Here is a 15,793-nt window from a genome sequence, read left to right on the forward strand (position 1 = left end):
AATTCCTCACAATATGGTACTAGCTGCACTACTAGTGCCAGCAAGCCCAGCCACAAGCAAATTAAAAAAAAAAAGTATAACGTTATTGTAGCCCTAAGAAGGGCTGTTGGGTTCTTGTAGAATCACTCCTGCCTAACACTATTCTAATAGAACAGCCTAACGCTATCCCTGCAGCAGCAGCAGCTCTCTCCCTAGCGGCATCCAGACACAGAATGATCCGAGCAGCGCGGGCAGCGGCTAGTCTATCCCAGGGTCACCTGATCTGGCCAGCCAACCACTGCTATCGAAGTGTAAGGGTACCACGTCATGCTGGGTGGAGTGCAGAGTCTCCTGGCTTGTGATTGGCTCTGTTTCTGGCCGCCAAAAAGCAAAACGGCGGGAGATGCCATTTTCTCGAGCGGGCGAAGTATTCGTCCGAGCAGCGAGCAGTTTCTAGTACGCTAATGCTCGAACGAGCATCAAGCTCAGACGAGTATGTTCGCTCATCTCTAAACCTAACTAAAACTAAAAAAACTATAACTAAAACTTTGAGCTACCAATCGTCACAAATTGTGAACCAAAGGATTATCTTCCTATGAAACATAGACTTGATGCTTTCTACTTATGAATAATCACAAGTGCTAAAAATCAGGTGTAATGTTAATTTTATTATGCATATTTTTTCTCATTTAAGACATCTTAAGGTTCCAAGACTTTGTCTTCTCTTGATCAGAGGCTTTTTGCTTTGTCTTATGAATTCACCTGTTGGGAAAAAATACACAAATACAAATCTTAAAAAATTTTTGACTGATATTTTAGGCAGTTTTTGTAATAATCTGTATATCCCCAATTTGCTTAACAACTATAGGCGACATATTGTTACAGAACAACATATATTACTTGGCTTGGCTACACACAGAGACTTGTGCCGTGTGTAATGAGCCTCAAAAGCAGGTATAGCTGTACACGTATTTCGGGCACAACTCTCATAAGTGTATTTTAGGGATCCGTATGGGTGCAGCCAACGTCTTATTACCTCTAGTTTCTGGTGCTAAACCGGCTGAAGTTTGAGTAATATTGGTGTAAGGGATGGGAGCGACACCACTGAGGGCAAAATCCAAGTACGGTAGCTTGTAAAATTAATTTTATTGCATAGAAAAACAGAACCGAAACGTGTTTTGAGGATTCCATAATACCCCTTTTTCAAGTGGAATTTTCCTTGGCACAGTCCTGCTATCAGCTGAGGAAAATTTTCTACCCTATTGAACCCTGAACAAAATGGTGCAGATTTACTTACCTGGTCCTGTCGCGATCCAGCGGCGCGTTCTCTGCGGTGGATTCGGGTCCGGCCGGGATTCACTAAGGTAGTTCCTCCGACGTCCACCAGGTGGCGCTGCTGCGCTGAAGTCCGCTGAAATGCACTCAAGTACACCGGCCTATTCCTGGTGAAGGTAAGTGCAAGCTCCGCAACACTTTTTGTTTTTTAAATGCGCCGATGCGCCAAAATCCGATCGCGTGCGCCAAAAATCCCGGGACAATACAGGGAAAATCGGCGCAAATCGGAAATATTCGGGTAACACGTCGGGAAAACGCGAATCGGGCCCTTAGTAAATGACCCCCAATTTCCTAAACCTAGTTACCATATGACTCAACAAACATCATAGTGCACAGCATGTAGGACGGATATCGTTGCAGAATAAACAAGAATCCAAATATCTTAGTAATATGCCGTGCTTATAGAATTTGGAAGAGGATGAAAAAGAGACAAAAGAGAGCCAGAGAAAAGAAGATAAAAAAAAGATAATGAACATAATAGAAAGGACATAAAAACTGAAAAATATAAAAACAAGAAAGAGAGGGGAAGGCTTAAAAGTTAAAAGGAACAGAAAGGTAAAATGTCTTCTGTTTCCTTATATTATTACATTTGTAGATGTAGATTTGGTGTTTTCTTACCATCTTGGGCATTTTCCCTCTGGGATGCAGGTATTAGCGGGACCGATGACATATCCTTTCTGGGTACATCTACATCCTTGAGTACAACTGTAGCCACAAGGCTTTTTAGTTTTACAGTAGGCAGAACATCCGGCGCAGTTGTCCAATACAGCTCCTTTAGGACAAGAATTATTTGGAGGAGGGGGCGATGGGCATTTTTGCTTAGGGACACATTTGTTATCACGATCAAGGAGGTATCCGGGCTCTTTACATTTACATCCTTCGGTACAAGATTGAGCACAAAATGCATCCTTATTTCCGCATCTGTCTGTGCAGCGTATGCAATCTGACCATTCCTTATCTCTAGGGCATTTATCTGTGGAGAGAAACGGGGTGATAATGAGCCAATAAAACATATGAAAACCTTGTTATAAAGGCCCAATGTTTTTTTTTTTAAAATTGAATTTTAATTTGCAAATAATAAAAATACACATACTATTTTTTTTATTTTTTTTTAATTTATTTTAACAAAACAATTTTATGTTGTCCATTATACAATTCAATTGGTTTTGAAAACCCTTACCCCCCCACCCCCTTCTACCTGGTAAGGATTAAGGAAAATGGGGGGGGGGGGCTCCCACTATCTCTGTCCGTCTTCTTTTCATACTGACATATCTTATAAAGTATATCTATTCATACTTTGTGAACTAATTTGTCAGATCTTCCCAAGCTCATCCAATTCCTAACTATTATTAGTTTGGCTACAAAAAACAGTTTACCCTTTTAATGCACCATGACATATCTGTACATCGTGGAGCTGTTAAAAGCCGGCTGCGCGTAGGCGCTACTATCTTGTTTTAGATTGTCGCTCTCTGTAACATCTTCAGGAAGCGACTATCTGTCATCATGACAGCCTCAGTTCTTTATAAGACTTGAGTCTGTGTATTTACAGAATATCTGTAACAATGTGCCAGTGGCACATTGTGGCAGATGATGTGTAAAATCCACAAATCCTGCCATACTGTACATGGTATGCATGGTCAATCAGACAACATAGGGTTAAAGTAAGCTAGGGGATCTGAAAAGTGGCTAAAAAAATATAAAAGTAAAAATAATATATAAATAAAGCTTAAAAGTTCAAATCCCCCCATTTCCCTAGAACTGATAGAAAGATAAAGAAACAAATAAAATCATAAATAATCAGGCCACAACCCCAAATGTTTGATCTATCAAAATATAATAAAGTTTTTTCCTGGCATTGAACCCTATAACAGAAAGTCTGGCATACATTTCCAAAACACAACTGTTCAGCTAATCTGCAAAACATGTATTAAAATGCATTGAAACACATTAAACCTGGGAAAATTTGGCATTTCCATGTTCGTACCAAGCCAAAGAATAAAGAAGACATATTTGGGGCGCTCAGTGAAAGACGTAAAAAGTGAGCCCACAAGAAAATGGCACAAATGTGTTTTTTCATCAATTTCACCTAATTTTTTTCCTGCTTTCCAGTACACGGCATGGAATAATAAATACTGTCACTACAAATGAAAATGTGTTATGCAGAAAATATGCCCTCACACAGCTCTGTACACAAAAAAATGTAAACTTATAGATTTTTGAAGGTAGGTAACGAAAAATTAACAGAAAAGGACTGCATCCTAAAAGGTTAATTATTCCAAATACAAGGGGGCTTGACTGGACAAAAAACAGAAATTTCGGTGCAGCAAATAAGAGGTGGAAAGTAGTACTCACCAGTTTTATACTGCACCAGATACTGCCCTATTCCTAGCGTTGTATATCCCTTTTGGAAGCGGAATGTGCCCTGTTTGTTTACATGGGCCACGGACCAGAGCGATTACCCAAGCACCAATTGACCCGTAGAAGTTTGGGTTAGTTCAAATCTGAACCTTAAAACTTATTCTGGGACACCCTACAGACCTGAACATTGTGGTTCGGGTTCGCTCATCACCTGTGTAGTCAGACCTTGGTTTGTCGACTATAATTGGCAAGACTCATGGGTCAAAAGTTTTGCTTGCAATTTTTCCCCATGCCCCCAATACTTTTTAGGAGCTTAAGTAACCCATTAATGCAAGAGAAGCAGCCAAGTTCTTTAACACGGTCCTATTAAATTTGCCTAAAAATATGGTTTTCCCCATCACCCCCAAAATTCTTAATATGTTTTAGAAAATCAATTTCAATGGTAAATCTTTGATAATAAGGCAGCTTAATTAAAGTAGCTCAGTTCTGTAAAGGTGGACACCAATATAATGGAACCGTAGATATGGCAGTATTGCTCTAAATAAGGTAGAAGTCTAATGTATGTTTCGTAGACAGCTATACTGTGTAATAATGTATCCATAACAGCTTTACTCATTGAGAATTGTTTAAGCTCTAGCTATATCTAGTGATGTCTTTTCTGAAGGAAGTGTGAATGGAGTAAAAGGAGAACACTGTAACCCTTTCTGCTGCATATTTCTCTATAGCCTCAGTTAGTTAACTATGTAGAGTCTTTCTGTTACTTCTGACACAAAAAGGTTGATGATACCGTAAGGGAAAGCTAAAATTCTGAGACATCAGAGGTGATCAAAGTGTTGCACGGTACTTTGTGGGCACCGTAGATAATGGACCCGAAACAGCATCAAGCAAAACAACCTCTACAGTAAGTGTGAGTGTAAGTTTGTTTTTAGGCTTCACTTACCTCTCTTTGGAGGATTTGAAAAGGCCAAGGCAACAGCTTAAAAAAGACAAGACAAATTGAAAAATAAAAGTTACATTGTGGCAGGGTCAGTAATTCTCAAAAATACAAATATAAAAAAGTTAATACCTAATATTATTAAAAGATTGCAAAAATATTATATAAAAAAATGTCTTAGGATGCACTTTAACAAAAATTGTGAATGTTAAATCTAATTAAAATATAACAATAATACCTGAAAACAATATCAGAATCCTCAAGGCAGCCATCACTGCTGAAAAGGTAAAATCCTAAAAATTAGAAAAGATGGAGTGAGAAATTAGGATTTAGCATTGAACAAGGCAATGGAATATATGGATCGAATGGAGACACTTTCTACCTGTCAAGGTGTATTCCTCAGGAGATGATGACGGACTGTCTATTCCTTGCAGATTTTATACCTCAGGACTTCAGTCCAGGAGCCAATCAGAAAATTTATAGCATCTCTAGAATTGTCACCTGGCCAAATGTCATAGATTTCCATGGGCGTTACAGCCCAATTAAATAATAGATTACGTTTCATGTATAATTATAGGGTGCGTCAGATATTTTTCTTATTTAGAATATGCACATTCTATTTTCTTACTTGGAGGTCTGTAGAGATAATAGGGCAGATTTATCAGTACAGTACTTGTTTTTTGGCCAAGAAGCACTAAAAATGTGACTTTGCCACCCTTACTTGAACTTGGAGGGGATTGCATGGGGCATTCCTGTCCTGTGCCTCTGGACTTTCTAATAATCGGCAAATATTCACAGCTGAATCTTTGCAGAATTTTTTAATAATAATAATAATAATAATAATATTTTAGTCAAAACTATGCGCCGCCAGACCTGGTGTAGTTTTGTCCTCAAGTCAGCACCGCCATAATGTATAAGCCTCATGATCTAGCCACTGTGGCATGGGGGGGAGGGGGCTTTCTTCATGGACCGGCACATAGAGGGCCACATATTACAAATCTTCCCCATTGTATCTATCCGTTGGTTTGATCTTGGTAAGATTGAGCCCAAATGTGATGGTGAGTTAACTGGTACCGTATCAGAACATCTCCAAAACAATACATTTTATAAATTGTTTTCTGGATACTATGATAAGTATTTTGCAAAACTGAAGCAACGAGCCTCACGGTCAAGAATTCTCAAGGTTCTTTGTCAGAATTAATTACAGCAGTAACAGCAATAGCGACTGCTACGGGGCCCATAGTGTCAAGGGCCCCGGCATTTAACCTGACACACTAAAGGATAGTGAATATGCATCATTATATTCATATTATGCTACACATTATACATCATAATATGTATATTACAGTGAAATTTTTCAACATAACACGTGTGTTGGAAACTCATATAAGAAATGTCGGGGATGGGATGGCAGTACTAGGCATCCCTCTTCTTTAGATTTCTGTTATTTAAGCCCCCCATGAGGTCTGCGGTTACTGCCGCAGATATGTGCCCTCAACCCCCCTGGGATAAGAAGACAGCCTGGTGAAGGGGGTCCCATTCAGAAGATAGAATGATGACGGGGCTAATAGTTCATTGCAAAGAGTGAGGCTTCATAGCAATTTTGTAGAGGAGCTTTGTATAGATGTGTGGTTATTTTTGGAATTTTTATTGTGTCCCATATAAATAACCTATAATAACTTTCAATACGCCCACATGATAACCTGTCCTAAAATCATTAAGCCTCACACCCTCAATCACATAAAGTGTATTGGCACCGATCCGAAATGGAAATCCCATAATAATAATCATAGATATGTCTCCAGGATGCTATTTAAATTGTTTTTTTTCAAGACTAGTGGAGGACAGTAACGCGATCAAGATGAAGAGGAGTGGAGATGAATTTTCCAGGTGTTTTTGTGTTTTTACAACTGGTTGATTTTTTCTTTAATGTTTAATGTTGTTCGATTTTATCGGGTTGTTTAAGCTTTGTAGCCATCGCAATGTAACTGTATGTTGTGGCTCTATTAGGCCCAAAGAGGGGTCATACAGTGGAATATTTTTATATAGTGCAAGTGAATATCATATAATAATTAGTTGCCTAGTTACCTCTGGCGGCTTATCACGGCCTGATTGAGAGGGGCAGATAAAATATGAGTATGAAATAACAAAACTGAAACACAGGGTCTGGGAATAGACTAAATAAATAGACAAAGAGGGCGTGATTTATCAGAAATGTCTGAGAGCAGAACTGTTCTAATTGTGAATAGAAACCAATCAAAGCTTTGCTTTAATTTAATAAAAATTTCTGGGGAAATGAAAGCTGAGCTCTTATTGATTGCCATGGGCAATTAGAACAATTCTGCATCAGGCCTTAGGTCTAATCCCCTTAGCTACGGTCCCTTCCCATTGCCTGGACACCCCTAGGCAGGTGATAGACTACTAGAAGACATTCTCTCCTTGCACCAAAGTTCAAAACATATTGGATAAAACAATAAAATCAGATAAAAATGGTCGCCAGAGTTACATCACAATAAAGAGAACAAACAACTTAACAAATCGATAGACTAAAAAGGAACCAGGACAAAAGCCAAAGGGTCAGGAGTAGAGATGAGCGAACATACTCGTCTGAGCTTGATGCTCGTTCGAGCATTAGGGTACTCAAAACTGCTCGTTGCTCGGACGAGTATTTCGCCAGCTCGAGAAAATGGCATCTCCCGCCGTTGTGATTTTTGGCGGCCAGAAACAGAGCCAATCACAAGCCAGGAGACTCTGCACTCCACCCAGCATGACGTGGTACCCTTACACGTCGATAGCAGTGGTTGGCTGGCCAGATCAGGTGACCCTGGAATAGACTAGCCACTGCCCGCGCTGCTCGGATCATTCTGTGTCTGGATGCCGCTAGGGAGAGAGCTGCTGCTGGTCAGGGAAAGCGTTAGGGTGTTCTATTAGAATAGTGTTAGGCAGGAGTGATTCAACAAGAACCCAACAGAACACGGTCCTCTGTTTTGAAAACTTTTTTGGACTGCCACATACAGGCACTATACAAATGTAATTGTCTCCATAGCAGCCTCACTTGGTCACTCTGTGATCGCCATGCTGTTGTCCATAATTTTGGCATAATGGTGCGATTAAGCAGCCTCAGAGGCATCCATGCATGCTGCCCCTGCTGTTTCCTGTCCATTTCCGTGGTGTTTCCATCATTTTCTGAGGTTTCCAGGTTTTTGGCCAAGCTTCCCTGTGCAGATCCTTGGTCCCCTTGAAAAATGCTCGAGTCTCACATTGACTTCAATGGGGCTCGTTATACGAATCGAGCACTCGAGCATTTTAGTGCTCGCTCATCCCTAGTCAGGAGATATCAGACATGAGCGGACAGATTACAAGTTAGCTTTGTCCAGTGTGAACTATGTGACGAACTATCTTGGTTCACAGTTTATAGGATATGGATTCCAGGTTAACCACTGATCATCTGGAGAAACGCTACCAAACATAAACCATTATTCACACTACAAGTCAGAGTAAAACACAAAGATAGAATCAGTGCATCCTCGGTCACACTCTACAGACAGAGGTTAAAGCAAAGGTTATACAAAAACATTTTACATTTTGCATCTTCGTGATCCTTCAGATCCAAAGAATGAAGATATGTGCCTTTTGGACCCAACTGTGAAAACCATAGACATAAAGTGCTTAAGAATATAGTCATAAATCCCCTCATGGTGTATTTGTATTTTGCATCAATTTCACCACACATGGAATTGATACAGAATGCCCTTATTTTTCTAGCCCCTAACCTATGCCTCCTCCCTCAATGTAGTATCTGCCTTATGTCCACTTTCTGAAGCCCACAGAACCTGATGCTTTTCATGATATAGCACCCCCACCTTATGCCTCCATATCTGAAGCAGTCCCACCACAATATATTGCCCTTGTAGTAGCTGTCCTCCTTTCTGTAGAGCTTTCTGCTCATGGGAAGGACTCAACAGATTAAACAACCAATCCAAGGTGACACAGTAGCCATAAAAAATTATTTTGAAAACCTTGCTACAAAGACCAATGCATAACAAGTGTGTTATAGAAGAACACCAGAAGGTGTTTGAAAAGTGTAATATATAGAGCAAATTATGGATTCATCTTACAGTGAGACAATAAATAATAAATCAATGGGCTCCAGGGAGTAACTTGTATTAATTGGGACACATAGCAAACTTTCAATTGGAAACAGCCACCTTGGAGGTTATTTATCATTGGTTTTACTGGTCTTTTCTGGTGTAAAAAGTATCAAAATAATCACATTGGGGGTCATTTGCTAAGGGCCCGATTCGCGTTTTCCCGACGTGTTACCCGAATATTTCCGACTTGCGCCGATTGTACCTGAATTGCCCCGGGATTTTGGCGCACGCGATCGGATTGTGGCGCATCGGCGCCGGCATGTGCGCGACGGAAATCGGGGGGCGTGGCTGAACGAAAACCCAACGTATTCGGAAAAACCGCCGCATTTAAAAAACGAAAATGTGTCACTTGGGAAACGCTTACCTTCACCTGGTCCAGCTCGGTGTATTCCGGCGCGTTCAGATGATTTTCAGCGCAGAAGCGCCACCTGGTGGACGGCGGAGGAACTACCTTCATAAATCCCGTCCGGACCCGAATCCTGTGCAGAGAACGCGCCGCTGAATCGCGAATGGGCCGGGTAAGTAAATCTGCCCCACTGAGTTTTTTTGGGACTTTTCACTTCTAAAAACTCTCATAGGACTATATACACCTCTTAATTAATCTGGCGTAAACCTAGAACTACTGCTAGTCCCAGCACAAAGCAAAGCCAGAGTCATAACAGCCCCATAAAAAGTTACTTAGTCACTCCAGTCCACTGCTGATGTATGTGCTGGGACATTTTATAAATTTTGAAACTTTTTTGGGACTTGTTGAAAGTAGAAAGTAGACCATAAAAACTTTTCTTAAAGGGCAAAGCCACTTTAATGAATCTCATGGGCAGAGGAGCTCCAAAAAACAGATACAGAACTGTCCAAAAAGTTTTTCAAAAAGTCTCAAAAATGTCTCAAAATGCTTAAAAACATACGGTAGATCTTTCCGGTTTTGTAGTCATGTATTTACACTCCCACAGATAGTGGATCTGAATTCAGACCATAGATATGGTCATCCATCTTTTAAAGGGTACGGGCAGACACAGATATGATGCTGCTTTCCCTATGTCCCCTTATAGCTCCCGCCCTAACGAGGACGGTCCCAAAGAACTTTCCCTAACAGGTCAGTTGCATCTCCATTCCCTGACGCGTTTCCACATAACTTGTTTAATCAGAGGGATCATTAGGAGTGCTCGAATCCTATTTTGTTGCAACGCATGGAGTGCCACCCCGTTGCCGACTCACACTAGGAATTGGTCTATCGCACCCATGGTGCGATAAGGGGACATAGGGAGAGCAGCATCACATCTGCGTGTGCCCGTACCCTTTGAAAGATGGATGACCCAACCTATGGTCTGAATTCAGATCCACTATCTGTGGGAGTGTAAATACATGACTACAAACCGGTAAAATCTAGCCTATGTTGTTGATCCACGACCACAGTGATTTCGGGTATGTAGGGTGTTGTTTGTAGTTGCACTGTATGAAATAAGAGTGCAGGTAATAATCCCACAGCACAACACATTTCTATGTCAAAATACCCTATACGTGTGTTCACTATTTAAATGCGGGCGATATAAGTTCTTTTAAAATTGTTGATAAATAAAATTTAAGTTTTAACTGTACTCTATTTTGCTGAAAATTATCTTATATAGGAGGCAGCGACCCATTGTCATTTATTGCTTAGATATATATATATAGATAGATAGATATTTAATTAAGAAAAGACAGTGAAGAACAGTGAAGAATACAATGAAAACAGTGAACACAGGATCATTTAAGTGAAGAACACAGTGAAGAACACAGTGAAGAACACATTGCAGATGTTCCAAACATCTGCAAACTCATCCGAAGACACGCGTGCAGAACAGTGTTCTTCACAATAGTATGTGAAGAACAATATGTGGGAAGAACACATTGCAGATGTTTCCATTCATCTGCAATGTGTTCTTCACACATATTGGGGGTCATTTACTAAGGGCCCGATTCGCGTTTTCCCTACGTGTTACCCGAATATTTCCGATTTGCATAGATTTTCCCTGAATTGCCCCGGGTTTTTGGCGCACCCGATCGGATTGTGGCGCACTGGCACTGGCATGCACACGACGGAAATCGGGGGGCGTGGCCGAACGAAAACCCGACGGATTCGGAGAAACCGCCGCATTTAAAAAAAATAATAAAATGTGGCTGGACACGCGTTTACCTTCAGTCGGCCCGGCTCGGTGAACTCCAGTGCAGTCAGCGCAGCAGCGACACCTGGTGGACGTCGGAGGAACTGCCTTAGTGAATCTCCGGAAGACCCGAATCCACCGCAGAGAACGCGCCGCTGGATCGCAAATGCACCGGGTAAGTAAATCTGCCCCAATGTGAAGATCCCTGAGGTGCATTGTCCGACGAGGATGAAGTCTGTCGCGAATCATCAAGATCATGCGCCTGATATTCTGCATCTGTCGCTTCCTGGCTCAGGTCCGCCGTAGTTCACCTTCTTATTCCAGGTGTATGTGAATGCATGTCTTGCGACACAATTTGATTTGTTAAATCCTGCGTGTAGTTTGAATCCATCGGACCATCCTACGGCCCGTCCCACGATTTGTGCGTGCGACACAATCCACAACGCAATGCCTGAAAACGTCAGAAAACCTGACAGAAAAGCAGCCGCAGGACCTTAGTAAATAAGCCCCAATGTGTTTTGACCCAGGCCATGTGAGACTTGCACCCTTATACTCCAAAGCCACGGTGGCATATCCACTGGTGTGGTCCAACTGTAAGCATGTCCTGGAGCCCCTTTACGACGGACTCTTTTAAATAGTTGTAGTTGATTCATATGTCCATACTGATGAGCTTTGATTGGCCTGCACTAGTTGTGTCATCAGGGTTGAGGTGTGTATGGTCTACAATGGGAAAAGTCCCTTGTGGTAACCATTCCAAGGCAATCTGTTCGAAACCAAACCAAGCCAACCAGGTACTATGCAGAGGGAAAAGGAATTTAGTCATCCATATTACTGTTAGTTTGAGCCCAACTTGGGGGTGCACCATAGTAGCGTTGGAGTCCAATCTGATAGACCGGTGGTCCAGCTCGGGATCACGCCGTTCGTCACTATGAGGCATCTCACACAGGTACAAGTCCAGGAAATCTTGGATCACAACCGGCCATGGGATACACCCTTAGAAGTGAAGATGTTCTTTAACTTCACTCATCTTCCTGATTCGTAGGCATCAAAAACGATTAATGTGATAACTAAGATAAAATACAGTTAATTATGGGTAGAAAAAAAAATAAATTCATATGTTATAATTATAAAAAATTATTGAATTGTATAAGAATTTATACAATTTTTTGTGATATTCAATATCCTAAAAATACTAACACCCAATAAAAATACCAGGTGCTTCACAGCCCTGCATAATGTTATATAACCCAGTATAATAACACACCCGTATAACATGGAGACTCCCTACCTGCCATTAATTATTCCTCCGGAGATTCACATGGTCTGTCTGTTCCCTGCACGTTTTATAGCTCAGGTCCTCAGACAAGGAACCAATCAGAAATGTTTGAGTTACTTTTAGAAACTTGTCTCGTTGATTGTGGGCAGATATAAGATACAACATTTTATGGGCGGAGCAGCTCAGTTACGTCATATATTACTCAACAGGTTCAGAATTTTTGTTCTCAGACACAACATGCAGATTCTGTCTTATGTTGCAAGTGAAGGTTGGATGACAGCCATGGGTTACACGGTTATGACAGAAAGGTTCAGCTGCTCCACACTGCATATGGAGGAAACTACAATAAATTATATTTAAATGGTATGTCCACTTTCAGCACATCAATGATAATTGATATTGTTTGTGTAATGAAAAGTTATACAATTTTTCAATATACTTTCTGCATCGATTCCTCATGGTTTTTTTTTATCTCTGTTTGCTGTGGATAGAAACCTGTCCATGATCATGTGATGTCACACAGGTGCACAGCTCTGATTACTCCTGTTCTGTTCACCGTTGATAGAGATTTTTATCTGGGGCTCAAACCCTCCATTATAAAGGTGACTTTCAAATTAACTCTTTCATGGCTGCCCGGCACCGGGACAAGAGCACCAATCCGAGACACACCAGTCTCTTAGTGAATGTATAATCTTCCCAGTTTATTAACACTCAGCCGCATATATCAAATACAGAATCATCAGCATTGGGGGGCGTAACAAGGAGATAGAATACTGCAATGCTATTGGCCATAATGAATTTTACCAGGACATTCTCTGAAAAGGTTAACTATTTCTTCTCAGAGGCCGTCTTCTCAAGCCAAAACATAAGACAAGCAGGTGCTAGGCCAAAAAATATAGGACAAGAGTGAAGGACAGACTTACCTCTCATTAAATGTCAAGGAGAAGCTGGCAGGTGAGCAAAACAGGTTACATAAAAATGAAGTTTGAATCATGACATTAGTTGGACAGTGCTTGACCCCCGGCATGACCCCTAGCTAATACTAAAATGGCTGCTTGATCCAAAATGGCTGCTCTTTGGTTCTCTTGGTCTAAGAAGGCCGCTGTAGAGGAATATATCACTAAAAACGTTGTTCTGGGATATGGTGAACCGTCCAAAGTCTCTCTCAGTTCCCACATTCCTGCAGGGGGCTTAGTAGTAGTGCCAGTTAAGAGGCGGGGTAGCTTTTCAGTATCCTGGACTTCCCCCACCTCCATGGCTTGATCCTTTGTAACAGAAGTCAATAATAAATTACTTATTTAGAAGAATGGTGACTCCACGGATATAGGTATCAGTGACACATGTGGACAGAGCTAGACACAATGTTACAGGAGATAGATGATAGAAGATAAATAGGAGAGATGATAGAGATTTCTAGATAGATGATAGATTTATAGATGTAGAAATGTAAAGTATATCATAGATAGATAGATGATAGAAGATAGATATGAAAGATAGATAGAGTAGAAGAGAGAGAGGAATGATTGAAAGATGGATTGATAATAGATAGGAGATAGATAGATAAATAGACAGATATATAGATAGGAAATACACAAATTATAGAGGAAGATGATAAGCATCTTCAACCAGGCATTTAACCGAGGGGTATTAAAGTGGCAAAAAATCCTCTGCCCACAAAAGTCCACATGCAGGGAGTCTCTTTGGGACAGGGGGCCCCAGGCAAATGCCCAGTTTGCCGTCCCCTCACGCTGGCCCTCTGTACAGTATCAAGACATCTAAAAGTTACTGGGGCAGATTTACTTACCCGGTCCATTCGCGATCCAGCGGCGAGTTCTCTGCGGTGGATTCGGGTCTTCCGGCGATTCACTAAGGTAGTTCCTCCGACGTCCACCAGGTGTCACTGCTGCGCGGAATGCACTAGAGTTCAACAAGCCGGGCCGAGTGAAGGTAAGCGCGTGTGGAGCGACACTTTTTTTTTTAAAATATGCGGTGGTTTTTCCGAATCCGTCGGGTTTTCGTTCGGCCACGCCCCCGATTTCCGTCGCGTGTATGCCGGCGCCGATGCAACACAATCCGATCGCGTGCGCCAAAATCCCGGGGCAATTCAGGAAAAATCGGCGCAAATCGGAAATATTCGGGTAACACGTCGGGAAAACGTGAATCGGGCCCTTAGTAAATGACCCCCAATATGTTGTGGTTTGGATGGTGAGGCTTAAGGGTTTCATTCAAATCCCCTTTGGATCTTCAGGGATAACATGAGCTGTAGGTATCTATGCAGCAATATATATGATGGTAATAAGTAATGATTCGGCAGCATATTCAGAGAAGTTGGACGCTTATCTATGGTTAATTTAGTCTCCGGCTTCTATATAGAGCAAGTCTTTAAATATAAGCTTCATCACTCGTTATAAATGAGGCCGCATGACAATCGTTCTTACTTATTGGACTGAGGCCAATGCCCTTAGCCATGGCAATGCTATGTGTACAGATTCATGCTAACATCTCCTGGTAGACCGGAGCCAGCAAAATGTCATCCAAGAGACGTGGACGGCAGCCAAGCCATTATACCAAGCAAAACACATATTCTACAAACAAGAACAATCACAACTGTGTGTAAAGTGACACATAACACGATCCTACATAAGACAATGGAACACAAAACACTAGAGTGAGGCCAAGACTTACAGTATTTCCTGGCAGACTGAGCTCAGACTTTGCTACTATGTTACTTAGAAGACTTAATGATCTGCATATAGAATTATCATTATTTAAATTTGGAAAATACATAAAAAATATAATAAAATTTAACTGAATATGGTAAATTATTAAAAAAAAAATTATAAAGTTTTTAGAAATGGGGTGTAGATTGCGAGGGGGACCCTCAAGCTCCAGATTGATGCTGCACCCAGTTGTCAGACCCTCATGCTTGTGGGTGTTGCAAGTCCTATTTATCCGACCCCCAGCAATGCAGCACATCTCTTATACTGTACATAGAGGATTAACACATATTTGGGCAAATAACAGCCAGTTCCTATACTAACCTGTTTTCCCATAGATTGTAAGCTCTTGTGAGCAGGGAGATCATTCCAATTGTTTAAAAGGTTTATCCGATAACTCTGCACAACAGATTTATTTTCCTACAGCTGTTTATTAAATCTGAGCTCTGATTGGCTTCCATGGGCAACTAGAACAGTTTTACCTCCCCACAGACAGTGATAAACCTCCCCATATATGTTTGGGTGTGTGTATGAGTGAAGAACTGTGTATGTGTATCTTATACTGTCTATGTATATAGATATATGTGTGTGTACATACTAGTGTAATACGTAGATTTTTAAGTGGAAAGGAAGTCCCATTCAGAAGTGTGCTATGGGGCCCGTCCTCTTCTAGTTACGCCCCTGTTAAAGAGAGACGCTGTGCTGGATTTCCAATAATTTCCCAACTCCCCATCTTAACCCCTTCCCGACGCGCGCCGTACTAGTACGGCGCGCGCCGGGTCCCGGTGCATGGAGAGGGCTCGCGGGCCGAGCCCTCTCCATAGCCGGTAAGTCTTTGCTGCATATTGCAGCAAAGGCTTACCGGTAACACCCGCGATCGGTGCTAGCACCGATCGCGGGTG

General features: G+C 41.5%; 1 protein-coding gene across 1 annotated transcript in view; it reads right to left on the reverse strand.

Annotated features, from left to right (window-relative positions):
- Window positions 1–627: 627 nt before the first annotated feature.
- LOC140065563 (SCO-spondin-like) overlaps window positions 628–15,793 on the reverse strand; it is a 29,747-nt gene continuing 14,581 nt past the window's right edge. Inside the window, exons 2-5 of the mRNA XM_072113155.1 lie at window positions 4,845–4,899; window positions 4,613–4,648; window positions 1,933–2,287; window positions 628–741 (exon numbers count right to left, since the gene is read on the reverse strand). Of these exons, the coding sequence (XP_071969256.1) occupies window positions 738–741; window positions 1,933–2,287; window positions 4,613–4,648; window positions 4,845–4,899 (450 nt within the window). The 3' untranslated portion in view covers window positions 628–737. The remainder of the gene's footprint in view (window positions 742–1,932; window positions 2,288–4,612; window positions 4,649–4,844; window positions 4,900–15,793) is intronic.

This window comes from Engystomops pustulosus, chromosome 6 (genome assembly GCF_040894005.1).
Source record: "Engystomops pustulosus chromosome 6, aEngPut4.maternal, whole genome shotgun sequence".
NCBI classification, from domain to species: domain Eukaryota; kingdom Metazoa; phylum Chordata; class Amphibia; order Anura; family Leptodactylidae; genus Engystomops; species Engystomops pustulosus.